Source organism: Macaca mulatta, chromosome 20 (assembly GCF_049350105.2).
Source record: "Macaca mulatta isolate MMU2019108-1 chromosome 20, T2T-MMU8v2.0, whole genome shotgun sequence".
Taxonomy (NCBI): domain Eukaryota; kingdom Metazoa; phylum Chordata; class Mammalia; order Primates; family Cercopithecidae; genus Macaca; species Macaca mulatta.
In genome coordinates this window covers 62,735,232-62,749,737 of record NC_133425.1, presented here as the reverse complement: position 1 = coordinate 62,749,737, position 14,506 = coordinate 62,735,232, and the positions used below count along the sequence as shown (strand labels likewise).

The following is a 14,506-nucleotide window of genomic DNA, read 5'->3' as shown; positions in this document are numbered from 1 at the left end:
TCCATGGCAGCTCTGGCCCTGGGTGTGTCCCCGCACCTCGTCCGTATTCGTGTTCGCTGGTTGTAGCAGCGAGCCAGGGCTCCCTCGGTGCCTGCAGGGACTGTGCTTTATGTGGGGATTCAGAGGGGTCAAAGCTTTCCCAGCCCCAGGGCCAGCTGGGGAGGCAGAGAAGCCAGCTAGCAGGGACAGTCCAGCGTGCAGGGTGCGGGTGAAGAGAGACAAGCACCTGGGACCAGAGCCCAGGGAGCAACAAATTGGGCTTGGAGGGTCCAGGAAGGAATCAGGGCAGTGAAAATGGCCAGAAGAAAGGAAGGGGGTGATCCAGGTAGAAGGCACTGTGGGGGTGCACACAGGCAGGCCACAGCTGTCACTGAGGGGGTAGTCTAGGCAGGGAGGATGCCAGCTCAGACCAAGCATCAAGAACACTGCAAGCCACAGGTGCTCAGGTGAAAGGGCTAAACCACGGTATGTCTGTGACTCACCTGGCTCAACTCAGGTTCAGTCATGGAAACTGTGGCCATTAACCCATGGACATGGATAGGGTGACATCAAATATATGGGATGTTTGTGTGTGTGTGTATGATAAGATTTATATCGGTGAAAGCAGTTGGGGTAGCTGGTATTGAGAGCATTAGAAGTGCAAGACAGGAGGCCGGAAGTCGGGAGGCTGTTGCTATGATGGTGGCACGCACAAGGGACTGGAAACATTAAGCAGGAGTAATTGACGGTTACAGGGAGGCCCCTAAAGGGCCCCTCCCCTCCCAACTTCAGCTGAAGTGGCCCTGGGGCAGGCGGAGAAAATCCTGAGACACACTCCCTCCTCAGGCCTGGCCCACAATGTTGGGAAGGGAGGCCGACAGCATCAGGGATCCCTGCCCCCATTTCCACCTAGAACTCCATGGCTGACTGCTCCAACTGTGGTGGGAAGTCCTTAGGCATGGGCATGGTAGGCCCTGGATGCCCAAGGATCTGAAGCTTAGCTGGGGGAGGGGGAGCAAGTGCCCTCCAGCACACTCTCCAAAGGAAGTGCCATTTCATCAGTTCTCAAGGTCAGCCAGGTTGACGGTTAACAGTTAAAAACGTTATTGGGGCCAGGTGCGGTGGCTCATGCCTGTAATCTCAGCATTTTGGGAGGCCGAAGCGGGCATATCACCTGAGGTTGGGAGTTCGAGACCAGCCTGACCAACATGGAGAAACCCCTTCTCTACCAAAAATATAAAATTAGCTGGGCATGGTGGCGCTTGCCTATAATCCCGGCTACTCAGGAGGCTGAGGCAGGAGAATCGCTTGAACCCGGGAGGCGGAGGGTGCGGGGAGCTGAGATGGTGCCATTGCACTCCAGCCTGGGCAACAAGAGCAAAACTTCATCTAAAAAAAACAAAAACAACAAACAAACAAACAGTATTGGAGCCAGGTGCGGTGGCTCATGCCTGTAATCCCAGCACTTTGGGAGGCTGAGGCAGGTGGATCACTTGAGGTCAGGAGTTAGAGACCAGCCTGACTAACATGGTGAAACCCTGTCTCTACTAAATACAAAAAATTTAGCCAGGTGTGGTGGTGCATGCCTGTAATCCCAGCTACTTGGGAGGATGAGGCAGGAGAATCGCTTAAACCTGGGAGGTGGAAGTTGCAGTGAGCCGAGATCACGCCACTGCACTCCAACCTGGGCAATAAGAGTGAAACTCTATCTCAAAAAAAAAAGAAAGAAAGAAAGAAAGAAAAGAAATTGGAGGTGGCACTGGGGAGAGAGGAGGTGAATGGCAGGGAGAAGTCTGAGGGGCGGTGGCTTCAACCTATCCTGTGAATTCCACAGACTGATGGGCTCTTCTTTCCTCAAGGGCTTGGGGTCTGTGACCACAGCCTCTGCCCCGTGACCAAACCTCCAGCTGGACCCAATACTTCTCGCTGCTTCTGCCCCCAGGGGCTCTGGCCTGTCTCTGGCCCCCACCCTATCCATGGTTCTGAGTTAGGTTTTTAATTTCTTTTTTGAGATGGAGTCTTGTTCTGTCGCCCAGGCTGGAGTGCAGTGGTGCAATCTCAGCTCAGTGCAACCTCCACCTCCTGGGTTCAAGCGATTCTCCTGCCTCAGCCTCCTGAGTAGCTGGGATTACAGGTGTGTGCCACCATGCCCAGTTAATTTTTATATTTTTAGTAGAGACAGGGTTTCACCATATTGCCCAGGCTGGTCTTGAACTCCTAACCTCAGGTGATTGGCCTGCCCCAGCATCCCACAGTGCTGGGATTATAGGCGTGAGCCAAGCCCGGCCCTAAGTTAGGTTTTAATCAGAATCTGGGGCTTCCTGCACAGAAGTGGCTCTTGTCAGAATCAGCCCACATCCTCCCACTGGCCTGGGGATCTTGAGCCTGCCCTTCTGCCTCTCTCCCTTCAGGCCTCTCACCAGAGACCTCCAAGTCCTACAAAGGATACCAGGCAGGGCCATGCAAGCTTGAGGACTGAGGTCAGACTGTCAGGAGCCTTCTGGAGATGGCTCCCAGACTATGCCCCTGTTAATGCTGTCCAGGAAGGCATCCATTTGGAGCAGTGCCTCCTGCCCTGTCACTTCTCCTGCAGCAGGCTGGCAGCCCAGCCTCTCCCTTGGCAGGTACCCCCAGACCACAGGCCAGCCCTCCCCGCAGGCCCAGCATGGAGGGAGGCTGAGGACTCATCTTGGAGAAGGGCAGCAGTCCCATCCTCTCCCCACCTGCTTCAAAACACCAGCCCCTCAACCGCAGCTGTCAAAGTTTGTGGCCTGGCCTGATGCCCCATCTTATCCACCAGCTAAGTTTGAAGGCAGAAGGGGAAGACTGTCACTGTCACAGGCTCAGCCCACAAGGTTCAGAGCTGGCTCAACATATCCCAAAAGCCAAGCAGACTTTATTTCTGCAGCAGTCTCTGCTGGCCAGGGTGCCTGCACTCCTCTACCCTCCGCCCTTCATGGCTGCTGCAGTGGCCGCAGCTGTGGCCCGTGGCCAGGCACATTGTCAAGGTTCAGCGATGCTGCAGTCATAGCAGAAGTTGAAGTTGGTGGGGGGTGGGGGCACAGGGGGTGGCTGCTCAGGGATGGGCACGTTCTCCAGCTCCAGCAGACGCAGCTTGGTCTCCATGGTCAGCAGCTGCTCCAGGTCCAGCCGTGTCTGCTCGCTGCTCATGGGACTGCCCAGCAAGGCACTGAGCCCGTCTGTCCACAGGTAGAACTGGGGGTGGCACAGAGCCATGAGGGTCTGCCCATTTGCCTCCCCTGCCCACCTGCTGACCTCAGCCTGGCGGACACTCACCTCCCGCTTGGAGGGGGCAATGAAGTTGAGGTACGCCTCCTCCTCCCCGCGGTCATAGCTGATCGAGAAGGCCAACTCATAGAGGTCCTGGGGAAGCAAGGGAGCGGGGACACTGAGCAGAGGACAGGGCAGGCAGAGGCGGGTGGGAAGGAGCCCCTGGCCTGCTGTACCCACCTTGTTCTGCTTCCCGGAGCCCTTCTCCCGGACATGGGGGCAGTCCTTGCCTGTCAGGAGTGCCCTCATGTCGGCCACAGGGACTGCAGGAAGAAGGCTGGGCTGAGCACTGCGGCCCCAGCAGCCCCGGGGCCCAAGGAGGTCTGGGGAGAGCAGGTGTCTGGCCCCCGCCCCTGCCCGCCTTACGTTGCTCAGGTAGACTCTCCAGGGTAGGCGGGCTGGCGCCCTCCTCCATGTCTCCGTACTGCAGCAGCTTGTGGTTGGGGGACAGGCAGCAGAACCACAGCTTGTCTGTGGAGAAAAGGAAGAGGGCCAGAGTGCTGAGAGGTCCTGACACCAAGCCAGCCGCCCTCTGCCTGCCCTCTGCCCCCCACCCATGCCCACTCAGAGACCCTGGCGCCGCCGGCTGCTGATCTTGCGGAAGAGCGTCCCCTCACAGAGGCGGAGCAAGCGCTGCTGGCGGATCAGGCCCATGAGCTCTGGCTTCAGCTTCTCCCGCAGCTCCCTGATAGAGGGGTGTCACTGAGCACATCTGACTTGGGGAGTAGCCCAGGGGGCACCAGGGAAGGTGGGGCTAGGACTGAAGATCCATCCCCGCAAACTCACAGTATAGGGGGAGCCAGTGTGCCCTCTTGGTGCAGCCGTTCGGTCTGCCGCAGCCGCAGCACCTCCCCGTATGTGAGCGCATTCACCTTGGTTCGGAAGAGCTCCAGGGAGGTGGGCTTCAGGGCCAGAGTGCGGGCCAGCTGCTCCCGCACCACCTGCATGACCTGGGGCCGCCCAAGCTCAGCTCAGGGCCTGAGCTCTGTACCCAGATCAGCCCCCTGCCCTGGCCCAGGCCTCCCAGCTCCCACCCCACCCACCTTGTCGAAGTCCTCCTGTGTGGCCCGCATCTCCTTCCAGGTCTTATTCAACAGCTGGATACCCACACAGAAGAGCTCGTGGAAGCTCTGGTCTTGGCCGAAGAACATGGGTGAGAAGTCCTGGGCTGTCTCAGAGCCTGGAGCGGGGGGGCAGGAGGGGCTCAGGGAGAAAGTGCATGCAGCCCCTGGCCCTCTCTGCCCTTCCGTCCCCTGCTCTTAGCCATGCTGTGCCCAGTCCCGGCCACTCACAGGGCTCCCCAACGTGGAGCAGCTCACACAGCAGCACCGTCAGCTGGATACTGCCCCGGGCAAAGGGGCACTCGTGCTTGTCCTCGCGGCTGCTGTTCTCTAACACAAACTGGAGGGGGCAGAGAATGGGGCAAGGTGTCACGGCTAAGCCCATGGGGACCCTGCCTGGGGGATGCTGCCACCCCCCACCCTACCCTGTCACCAACCCGGCTGTACGCGCTGGGTGCATTTCTGGAGAAGTACAACATGTTGTCCAGGGCCAGTAGACCGGGGGGCACGCGCTCCAGGTCCTGCGCTGGGTTGCTGTTCTGGGGGAAGTGGGCACAGGCAGTTCAAGAAGGGTCATAGCCCCCCGGAACAACAGCCCTGGGCTGAGGCAGGGTTGGGGAGTTGGGTAGGGGGGATACTCACAGAGAAGCCCAGTTTGCGGAACTCTCGGGCACAGAGGGAACGGCGACGGTCAGCACTCAGCCCGGTACCCGAGGACTCCCCCTCCACCTCGAAGGCAGCCTGGCGTAGGACCTGCAGCTGCTCCCGCTGCTCCTGGGGTCAGTGTCGGGTGGCAGGAGAAGGGATCAATATTATAGATTCAAGGCCAAACTCCAAGCCACCCCCGCCTTGTCCCCACTAAAGACACACACCTGGCTGTAGGGGTCCAGGGGCGTGCGCATACGCGGCTCCAGCAGCCCCAGCGTGAGGGCCTGCAGTACATACAGGTGATGAGCCATCTCGTCGCCCATTGGTGCTGCACTGTGGATGATGTTCTGCAGGACAGCCAGACCCAGGTTTGAGCAAGGGCTCACTGGGAGGGAGGGGCAGAGAGGTGCCCCTGGCCCACCACCTCCTACCTTATAGATGAACTGGCGAAGGTTCCTCTGCCAGAGATAGTCAAGCATGTGCTGAGGGAGTAGAAAGAAAGGGGGCTTAGATTATTTCGCCCTAGGGTGGGGCGGTGCCTACCGGGTGCTGTCCACATCCAGCCACTGATCGACACTAACCTTGCGTTCTACAGGGCTGGCCCCCTGCAGCAAGGCTGTCAGCAGGGCCATGGCCTTGGTTTGCAGTTGCTGGTTCATCCTATGGCAAGAAGAGGGTTCAGTGGAACATTCAGGCTCCAGCCCTGCTCCCCACATCTGGACCCCAGCCCCAGAGGCTTACACTTGTAGGTGCACCAGCAGCCTATCCAAGGGCACCTCACTCTTGACCAGCTGGCCCAGGGCTGGGCTGCTCAAGGTCACACTCTCCAGCAGCCCAAGGGCCAGGGGTGGCACGGAGGCGTCCATGAGGTTCATGTTCACGTAGCACACCACCTGTAAGGGGTGGGGGTGTCACCACCTCACCCCCATGGAACCCGGGTCTACCACTGCCACACTGCTCCACTGCCCCCACTCGCTGCCCTAGGAAAGCCCACCCACCTTCCTCACAAAGGGGATGCTCAGTGTCTCCCAGGACACCACGCCGTGCTCCATGAGCTCCAAGAAGGCCCTCAGGCTGAGGGCCAGCACCTCTCCTAGGCTGGAGGGGGGACATCTGGGGCTGAGCAGGACCAGATCAGGACCAGAAAGCCCCACCATCTCCCCCAGCCCACACATCCCTGTGCTCACTCGTCCCCATCCTCAATGATGGTGCCTAGTCTCTGGAGCCCATTACGGCTGATGACCTCCCTGGCAAAGGTCATGTCCGAGGCCAGAGGGACGAGGTGTCTCAGGGCTTCCCGGCACCCTTCACGACTGTCACTCTGCAGCCCACCCAAGAGCTGCTCAGCCTCAAGGTCCTGGCAGGAACGAAGCAGGAACAGAGGTGAAGAGGTTGGGCACAGTAAGGGTGGGACCTGGAAGCGTGCGGCCCCGGGTGTCAACTAGGTGGCTCAAGGCAGGTCTGGGGCGGCGGCCTCTGGGGTAGGGGCCTCCGGACCTGGGGCAAAGGGGCAGGGATGGGGTAGGCAGGCCGCGAGGGGGATTACTGGGGCCGTGCTGAGGCACAGGATGCTGCCATTCTTGATCTCCGCGCGGTTCTGGAGAAGACAGCAGAAAGGGCAGCGAGGTCAGGGAGGGCACCGAGGACTGATCAGCTGGGGTGTCGGTGAGGGCAGCTGGGGGTCAGTAAAATATCGCGCTCCGGTAGTGGGATGAAGAGCCAGAGATATCGGGGCCAGGTGGGTTAGCGGGGTCGGAAGGCGGAGGGTGGGGCGGGGGAGAGGGTACTCACATTCTCAGTGATGTATCTCCTGTGCCCATCCGCAAACTGCAGGGCGTAGCGCTCAGAGTGCGTCAGGCTCCACCTGCGGGGCACGAGGCTCAGCGAGGCCGGCAGGGGGAGCCGCCCCTCCTGTCCACCCGCCCTCCCGCCCTCCAGAGGCCCTGGCCCAGCAGCACTCACGCGTCGCACACCTCCTTCAGCACAGCGGCCAGGGGCTTCGCCTGCAAGTGGAGCGGTCATTCTCGCGGCTGGGGCAGGGAGGGATGGGGAGGAGCCTGGGGGGAGGGGTGGGGCGGGCTGCCCCGAGGGCCAGGGGGCTACTGGGAGGTGGGGCCGCGGGGCAGATGGAGGCGGGACCAGCCAGGTGACCTGGTCCAGCTGGATGAGCTGCGGGATGGCGTCACGCATCTGGATGGCAATCTTCACCACGTTCCGCGGAGGCGTCATGGTCCAGCCGGGGCGTGGGCACCTGCACTTTTCGGAGACCGTGCACCTCCGGCCAAGGGTACACCTGGCTTGGGGCCCCTGGGGACGAGGAGGTCCTCCCTCTTTCCGAGACCTGACCTTGGTGTCCCGCACTCGCGGCCCAGACTGACCTGGCCATGCAGTGCGGCCTTCCCATGAGAGCCGAGGTTAGTTCCGGGTTGGAGTCCGGGGATAGGAAGGTAGGACGGCTCTGCCTGCCCCGCCCCGCCTGCCCCGCCCCGCCGAGGCGTCCCCGCCCCACACCTACGTGCAGCAGGTGGGGGCGGGGAGGGCAGGCTGCCGGAGGCCGCCCCACACCCCCGGTTCCAGCAAGGTGACCCACCCAGTCACACTGCCAATCCAGCACAGTCCCAAGGAGGGTCCCGAAAGAACCACATCAGAGCTAGCCTTAGGCACGGTTTTTATTCACTTGGACACTGTACAAATATTACAATTTCCTTTTGCTGCAAAAAGTATAAAAATAATCTTTATATAGGAATCCATTCGTTACTGTAAATCTTTCTAAATCTCTGCAAATGGCTCTAAATGAGGGTAAATGAATAAGCAGAAATGAAGATAGGATATGGGGCAGCAGGAGGTGGGGTCAATCCTCAGGGCTGGACCACCCAGACTCCTCCTGAGACCTCTGTTCCTTCTTGGTAGCCACCCCCACCACCTGCAGCTTCTAGGGCTAAAGGCCCAGCAGAAGGGGGCACGTGAGAGGGCCAGGAGGAGCTGGAGGGTCAGGGGGTGGGGGACAGCGAAGGAAGCTAGGGGCGGTGCTGGCACGTGCCCAGTTCCATGCCACCCTTCACTCCTAGGGGAAGTAGCTGGCAGGAGCAAGACAGTGAGGCTGGACAAGCTGCCCTATGGGGGGGCGATGGCAGCTCCTCGGTTCTGTGCCACTGGGTGGCAGCCGAGCCTGGGCTGGGGAAGGCCGCAGAAAGGGAGAAGCAAACACTTTGGCTCCACGGTGATGGGGGCTGATTCCGTTCCCCTGCTCTGCAAGCACAGAAGTGCCAGCACAGGAGCCGGAGCTGTGGCCAGAACTGTGTGGTGAGGGGAGGCTGGAGAAGCCAGGCGTCTGTGGCTCTCAAGCTGTGTAGGGGTCGGATGGGGGAGGTCCCCAGGCAACCCCCAGGTCAGACAGTCTGGGTCCCAGCCACACAGGGCATGTCCCTGTCAGTCAGAGGTTGAGAACAGGCACATCAAAGAGGTCACAGACACCTTCACTCTCGTCCAGGTTGTAGATATAATCGTGGTCTCCGGGGGGTGGAGAAAGACGGAGCAGCGGGGCAAACACTGCAGAGAGCACTAGTCTCAGGCCCTGGGCCAGGGCTCCCCTAGCAGCAGCCCAACCCCTGCCCACAACCACTCCCACCTTCCAGGGCCACCCACCTTCTGAGGACATCAACTCCTCCAGCAGCTCCGAGCTCATGCACTCTGGGAATGGAGGGAGCTCAGTTACTAACATTCCAGCTCCCAACTCTCCAGCTACCAAAGCCCAGGAAAGGGAACCCCACCTGCCCATCAGGAACTTCACCCTTTGCCCCAGTTACCATAAGCGCCACCACAAGGTCCTCAAAAGGGCAAGAAAACAGCCGTAGGACCCAATGGGCTGTGTCCCTTACCCCTACCCCCAGGGAGGAATGCAGCAGCCTACCTCGTGTGGGATCAAAGATTTCTGACAGCTCTTTGGGGAGTTCCAAAACTGAAAAACAAGAAAGCCATGCTCAGGACACAAGAGGTCCAACCTGGCACCACTACAGCCCCGTGGCTTCCTCGGATCCTATACCACCCACCCTGAGGCTCCACACAGCTGAGGAGATGTAGTAGGCCCTGCCTAGGCCAAGCTGGCACTGTCTGTTGGCCTCACTTGCTAAACCTGAATTCCTCAGTGCTGAGCCCAGGGCACCAAAGGCCCACTGCAAGTGATTGGTACAGCTTTTCTAACTCAGAAAGGTCACAGAAGCGTCTTTCTGGGCTCAGCATGCACCCCCTGTCTGATGGAAGGTACCCCATCTGTCCCACCCTTGCTGAGCATCTGCTCTGTGCAAGACTCAGAGACCAGACCCTGGGTCAGGTCACCAGGCAGAGGTGGTGGCGCTACAGGGTGATGACTCCACTACAAACCTCTGGCCAGGAGGACACAGGGGAAGCAGAAGAAAATGCAACCAGAGAGGACCATGAGGGATTTCACATGCCAGGCTCAGGAGTTCAGATCTTATCTGGTGGCCCTCAGGGAGTCATTAAAGGTACTTTTGCAAACAGAGAAATGCCACATTTTTCTGTCAGGCCTGCATTTCAGAAAGATTAGTCTGTCAGTCAGGGTAAAGAGAAAGATGCTGAAGAATCCAGGACAGAGGTGGCCAGGGGTCATCCTGAGTGCTGAGGATACCAGGGGATAGGAGAGGACATCTGGGACAGACCTCGCTTAGCTGGCATGGGGTGGGCAGCAGAAGGAGGAGGGAGAAGGAGCTGGAACTAAGAGTGAGAGCCAAGGATCAGGCCTGGATAAATAGGGCCGACGGTAGGGTGTGCAGAGGTGGAAAGCAAGCTTCAGGGAGAAACTAACTTCAGTCGAGGACATGCAGGAATAAAGTGTCCATTGGATGTACAGAGGACGGCAGGTGGACACCAAAGTGCATATCGGGAAAAGATCTAGGCCAGGCGGAGGCTGGGGATTCGTTCACCCAGAGCTACAGCCCTCTCCAGGAGTGGAATGGGACATAGCCCTCAAAAACAGCAATGTTTAAGGACATGCCAGGGAGAGTTCAAGAAGCCAGTGAGACAAGAGAGCCAAGAGCTGGCATAATTATGCCAAAGGAAGAAAGAATATTGACACAGACCAAGAGAGCACCAGCAAAACAGGCTGGAGGCTGCTGGGCTCGGCAGGCCTTTGGTAGCTTCTCAAGAGTGACACTGCTGTAACACTGGGGCTGGGGGAGTGACTGCTGCAACTTGAAAGGTGACTAGGAGACCAATGAGTGGAGATTACTTTTTCAAGGAGTCCAGACAGAAAGGAGACAGAGAAGATGAGAAAGAGTGATACAGAGAAGTGTCAATTAGTGAGGCGGTACTCCAATAGGTGGCAGGAAAGGGCTTGAGAGAGGGCAGGGAGTTCTGTGTTAGCCTAGGATGGGGTACTAGAGGGGGCTCCAGCACTGACCCAGAGGTGCTGGCAGAGAGCTCTCGTGTCCGACAGGGTTGACGGGAGAGCTGGGTTCCATCCCCATTGTTTCTGACCTAGGACTGGACTGAGGCTAGACTCTCTCTCTCTCTGCCCCTAGGGGGCAGGTACTCACCACCTGTGGGGTCTGCCTTGATGGGCTCAAAGGAGGTAGAAGGGTTGGGTCCAGATAAACTGCTGCTGTTACTGCTGCTGCTGCTGCTGCTGCTACTGCTGCTGCTGCTGCTGCTGCTGTCCAGCAGGGCAGAAGACTGCAGTGGCCGGGTGTCCAGTGCTGTTGGGCCCAGTGGGAGTGAACTGAGCTCACCACTGTCCTTGCTATCAGTTCCAGGGCCGCCACTCACTGCAATGATAGCCCCCAAACCCAGTCACACAAGGTCAAGAGGTTGTTAAACCTGGCTGTGCTGGAACCCAGACCCAGGAGGACCCAAGCCTGGTTTCCAGACCCAAGGAGAATTAGGCATTGCCAGTCACCCCCGAGGAAGTAACCTAAAATTTGTCACTACAGGAGACAGACAGGAACATAAGACCTACAGAAAGAGACTCGTGGTCAACATGTCTGCTGTGGCCGTACTTTAAGACAGGCTACCAGGGCAATTGAGACACCAGTGGATGTGGATCTGGGGGAGAAAACTGCCACCAGCAATGTCTCTTCCCACAGTCAGAGGTTCCCTATTAAAAAGGGCCCATTCAGGCGGGCATGGTGGTTCAAGCCTGTAATCCCAGCACTTTGGGAGGCCGAGGCAGGCGGATCATTTGAGGTCAGGAGTTCGAAACCAGCCTGGCCAACATGGTGAAACCCCGTCTCCACTAAAAGTACAAGAATTAGCTAGCTGCGTGTGGTGGTGGGTGCCTGTAATCCCAGCTACTCGGGAGGCTAAGACAGGAAAATTTCTTGAGCTCGGGAGGCGGACGTTGCAGTGAGCCAAGATTGCGCCACTGCACACTCCAGCCTGGGGGACACAGTGAGACACCGTCTCAATTTAAAAAAAAAAAGGCTCATTCATTACCACAGCAAGGGAAGGCTAGGTGGAGGTCAGGAAAAAGACAATCCCCATCTTGAAGGGTCTCTTCCAACTCTGAGTGTGGTGTTTCACAACACAGAGATACTGCCTCTTGGGCCTCTGTCACAAGCTCCCATGGTGCCTCACCTGTGATCTCAGCTGCTGGGCCAGCCATTCCCTGGACTTCTGCGCTGCCGGGGACAGGAGTGGGAGTGAGCTGAGGACTATTTGGACGTGAGGCTTCCTGGGATTGGGACTGGGCTAGGGCAGGCTTCGGCAGAGGTGGAGGCGTGGAAACAGCAGGTGGGTTCTGGAGCAGATCTTCAGGTGGTGGCACAGGCACAGCCACAGGGGGTGAGCTCCATGCCTCCTTGTTCACCAGCAGAACCTCAATGGGACCACTCACACTCTTCAGGTGAATCTGGTACTTCTTCTGCCCATTGAGACCCTAGAGATGGGTGGTAAGGGATGGGAGATGGGTAGAATTGGAAGCAGGCTTGGCTCCTGCCCGACTCTGTCAGGACCAGTGTCCTCTCCCACCCAGGATGCCCATCCTCCTAGATAACCCCAAACTCCAGGCCTCCCCTACCTGCCCCACCCGGGACTTATCAGTCTCCACAGCCAGCACCCGCCCTCAGCTGACCCCGCCTGCCTGGGCTAAGCACCCACCTCTGGGATGGGCACCTCCAGGCTGGTGCCTGATGGGGCCCGGATGGCCAAGAGGGTATCTCCTAGAATGACATGGAGAATGGGTCAGAGCCCATGGGCTCAATCTGAGCTGGGAACAGAGGTGCCTGTCTTTTGGAGCAAGGCAGGAGATCATGGTCTCTGAGGGACTAGACAGTGGACCTCACCCATTCCCCATAGTGGCTGGGCAGAGCTAAAGCTCTTCTCTTCCTGAGAGCCCAGAGTCAGTAACCAGGAAATCTGGGTTCAAGTATGTGGAGTCAAATATCACTGGCCACAGGCACCTCACTCTTCCACCGATGGCTGTTCCCTAGGTGAAGGTATTCTAGCCAAGGCCAACATCCCTTTCCCATGACCAGTCAGGAGGATACATGATGGAGAAGAAACACATCAGCGGGGCACAGTGGCTCACACTTATAATCCCAGCACTTTAGGGGGTTGAGCGGGGAAGACAGCTTGAGCTCAGGAGTTCAAGACCAGCCTGGCAACATAGCAAGACCCTGTCTCTTTTTAAAAAAAAAAAAAAAGGAAAGAAAAAAAAGGAACATATCCTGCATTCACAATGCAATTAAACTAACAAGTTGGAGGTGGGCACCCCCATGCCCTGCATGTAAGAGCCTGCACACAAGCAAATACACACATATCCTCTCTCCCTTTCTCCCCCTTGTACCTCTATCATACTCAAGAAGCCAAATCCAGGAAACAGTACAGTTGGGAACAGACCCAGGAACCCACTCCAGAATTCCTGTACCCTCTTGGTATAGCTGACCTCCACAGGGTCCCAGTGACACTCAGACAGAAGACTTACCCTGCCTGGTTCCTCTCTGAGCAGGCCCCAGAAACCCTCTTAAGAGACGGAACTCTCCTGAGACACTGAACCCAGTGCTCAGGGATTTGGTTGAGCCCAGCCCACCCCCTCACCCCTACCCAGGCTCTGCTCACCAGCAAAGCATCTGCAGATGTCCTCATGAGTGACGTAGGCCAAAGTGTGAGGGTTAAGGAGAATGGCCGATGCCCTATGGTGACAGATGGCAGACTACAAAAAAGACCCAATTCTTTAGCCAAGGTCTGACACAGAGGCCCCTCAGAGAAAGTTCTGGGGACTCAGGTCCACTGGGGGAGGGATCACAGGCTAAGACTGGAAGGGGAGAGGCTCTGAGGAGGGAGCCTGAGGCTGGGCCATGGCCAGGGGCCACAGGACAAGCTCCCAAGAGGAACAGGGAGCTTGCCCAGGGCAAGTTGAACCAGAGGGCCCCTTGCCCACTCCCCCCAGGAGGGAACGCCAGGAGGATATCAGCTGTTCTGCACGTCCTCTGTGACGTTCCGGATGCTCTGCTGCACCCACACCTTGTGCTGGTCTAGTTCTTGCTCCCGCTGCTGCAGCTCCTCGATCTCTGCCTTGAGCTCAATCAGCTTGTCGGCAATCTCCCGGGTATTGCAGCCAGGCCCCACACCCCTGAGCCCAGGGAGTGGGGCTGAGAGGGACTGCTGAGAACTCTGGGTCCCACGGCCCCTGCCTTCTTTGGCACCCTCCACCCCACCCCCGACACTTCTGGGTGGGAGACTCTACTACCCTCCCACTATCCCCACTCACTTCCACTGGATGCTGTTCTTGGACTTTTTCTCGATCAGCCCGATACCTTCCAAAACATTGGTAATGTCGTAAATCCGCCGCTTCTGGCGTACAGCTAGGGTGTCAGCTGCCTGGCAGACAGAGTGGAGAATGCTCAGCCCCACTCTCGGGTGTACCCCCAGCCACCCTGAGACGTGGTCTGGGAAGGGAGTAACCTGGATTCCAACCCTGTAGTGCCTGCCAGGCGCTACTGCAGCTCAGGCCCGCAGCTCTGTCCCATAGGCAGCTCTTCTCCTCGCCAGCCAGGAAGGGCCACGAGGACGAACACCTGGAGCCCCGAGCCTGGCCCATAGCTGTAGCTCAATGGCCTCGGCCGAATGAATGAAACATTCCCCGGCTTCTCTCCTGTGAGAAAGCACACGATGGCGGCCGGCTCTCGGAGGACCCAGCTGGGCCGCCCCCGGGGTTCCCGCTACCGGCCCAGGCCTGGTCCACCATCCTCCCTTGTCGCCCCTTAGCCCGGGCCGCACCAGCTTGAGGTCAAGCACGCCGTCCTTGGCCTCCTGCAGAAGAGACACGAACTTGGTGGTGAGTAGTCCCAGGCTCTTTTCGTGCCGGCTTGGAGTGCCCGGGGGCGGCGGCGCCTGCGGCCCGGCCTCCGCCATCGCGTCCGCCCGCCGCCTCCCCTCAGCCAGGCCAGGCCAGGCCGGCGCCGCCGCCACTTCCGCTTCCGTTCCTGGCCGTCCGGCAGCCGGAGCCAGCGTTGCTGCTTCCGCTTCCGCCCCGTGCGTCTTCCAGGGAACGCGGCGCTATTGCTGTCTGTGGG

General features: G+C 58.7%; 2 protein-coding genes across 9 annotated transcripts; both read right to left on the bottom strand.

Annotated features, from left to right (window-relative positions):
- Positions 1–2,855: 2,855 nt before the first annotated feature.
- ELMO3 (engulfment and cell motility 3) lies at positions 2,856–7,471 on the bottom strand. Of its 5 annotated transcripts, XM_077984179.1 has the most exons (21): positions 7,358–7,455; positions 7,131–7,230; positions 6,942–6,982; positions 6,771–6,843; positions 6,526–6,576; positions 6,167–6,336; positions 5,978–6,077; positions 5,721–5,872; positions 5,561–5,639; positions 5,411–5,461; positions 5,204–5,326; positions 4,974–5,105; positions 4,769–4,870; positions 4,563–4,671; positions 4,314–4,450; positions 4,057–4,220; positions 3,843–3,955; positions 3,637–3,741; positions 3,451–3,533; positions 3,277–3,363; positions 2,856–3,195 (listed from the first exon to the last, which is right to left on the bottom strand). In XM_077984179.1, the coding sequence occupies exons 1-21, from the start codon at positions 7,381–7,383 to the stop codon at positions 2,983–2,985; spliced, it is 2,211 nt and encodes a 736-aa protein (XP_077840305.1). In that variant the 5' UTR covers positions 7,384–7,455; the 3' UTR covers positions 2,856–2,982. The 5 variants fall into 5 exon arrangements, with proteins under 5 accessions (XP_077840305.1, XP_014981856.1, XP_077840306.1 ...); XM_015126370.3 differs by lacking the exon at positions 7,131–7,230 and having other exon boundaries at positions 7,358–7,471; XM_077984180.1 differs by lacking the exon at positions 7,131–7,230 and having other exon boundaries at positions 6,953–6,982; positions 7,358–7,464.
- A 159-nt stretch (positions 7,472–7,630) lies between these two features.
- On the bottom strand, positions 7,631–14,439 carry E2F4 (E2F transcription factor 4). 4 transcript variants are annotated; one of them, XM_077983492.1, is made up of 11 exons: positions 14,211–14,439; positions 13,896–14,085; positions 13,702–13,807; positions 13,402–13,563; positions 13,050–13,093; positions 12,090–12,151; positions 11,568–11,868; positions 10,532–10,759; positions 8,890–8,937; positions 8,625–8,669; positions 7,631–8,528 (listed from the first exon to the last, which is right to left on the bottom strand). In XM_077983492.1, exons 2-11 carry the CDS (start codon positions 14,029–14,031, stop codon positions 8,413–8,415), a joined length of 1,248 nt encoding a protein of 415 aa, XP_077839618.1. In that variant the 5' UTR covers positions 14,032–14,085; positions 14,211–14,439; the 3' UTR covers positions 7,631–8,412.
- Positions 14,440–14,506: the final 67 nt, after the last annotated feature.

Excerpts from the sequence above, each read along its gene's own strand:
- ELMO3 (XM_077984179.1), bottom strand. The coding sequence starts at position 7,383 with ATGGGAAGGCCGCACTGCATGGCCAG. Across the intron at positions 5,873-5,977 it reads GCATCCCCTTTGTGAGGAAG|GTGGTGTGCTACGTGAACAT; the intron begins GTGGGTGGGCTT and ends CACCCCTTACAG. Across the intron at positions 4,221-4,313 it reads CACAGGAGGACTTCGACAAG|GTCATGCAGGTGGTGCGGGA; the intron begins GTGGGTGGGGTG and ends GGGCGGCCCCAG.
- E2F4 (XM_077983491.1), bottom strand. The coding sequence starts at position 14,345 with ATGGCGGAGGCCGGGCCGCAGGCGCCGCCGCCCCCGGGCACTCCAAGC. Across the intron at positions 12,152-13,049 it reads CATCTGCAGATGCTTTGCTG|GAGATACCCTCTTGGCCATC; the intron begins GTGAGCAGAGCC and ends ATGTCATTCTAG. Across the intron at positions 8,554-8,863 it reads TGCTGCATTCCTCCCTGGGG|GGCCTGAGACTAGTGCTCTC; the intron begins GTAGGGGTAAGG and ends GCCCTGGCCCAG.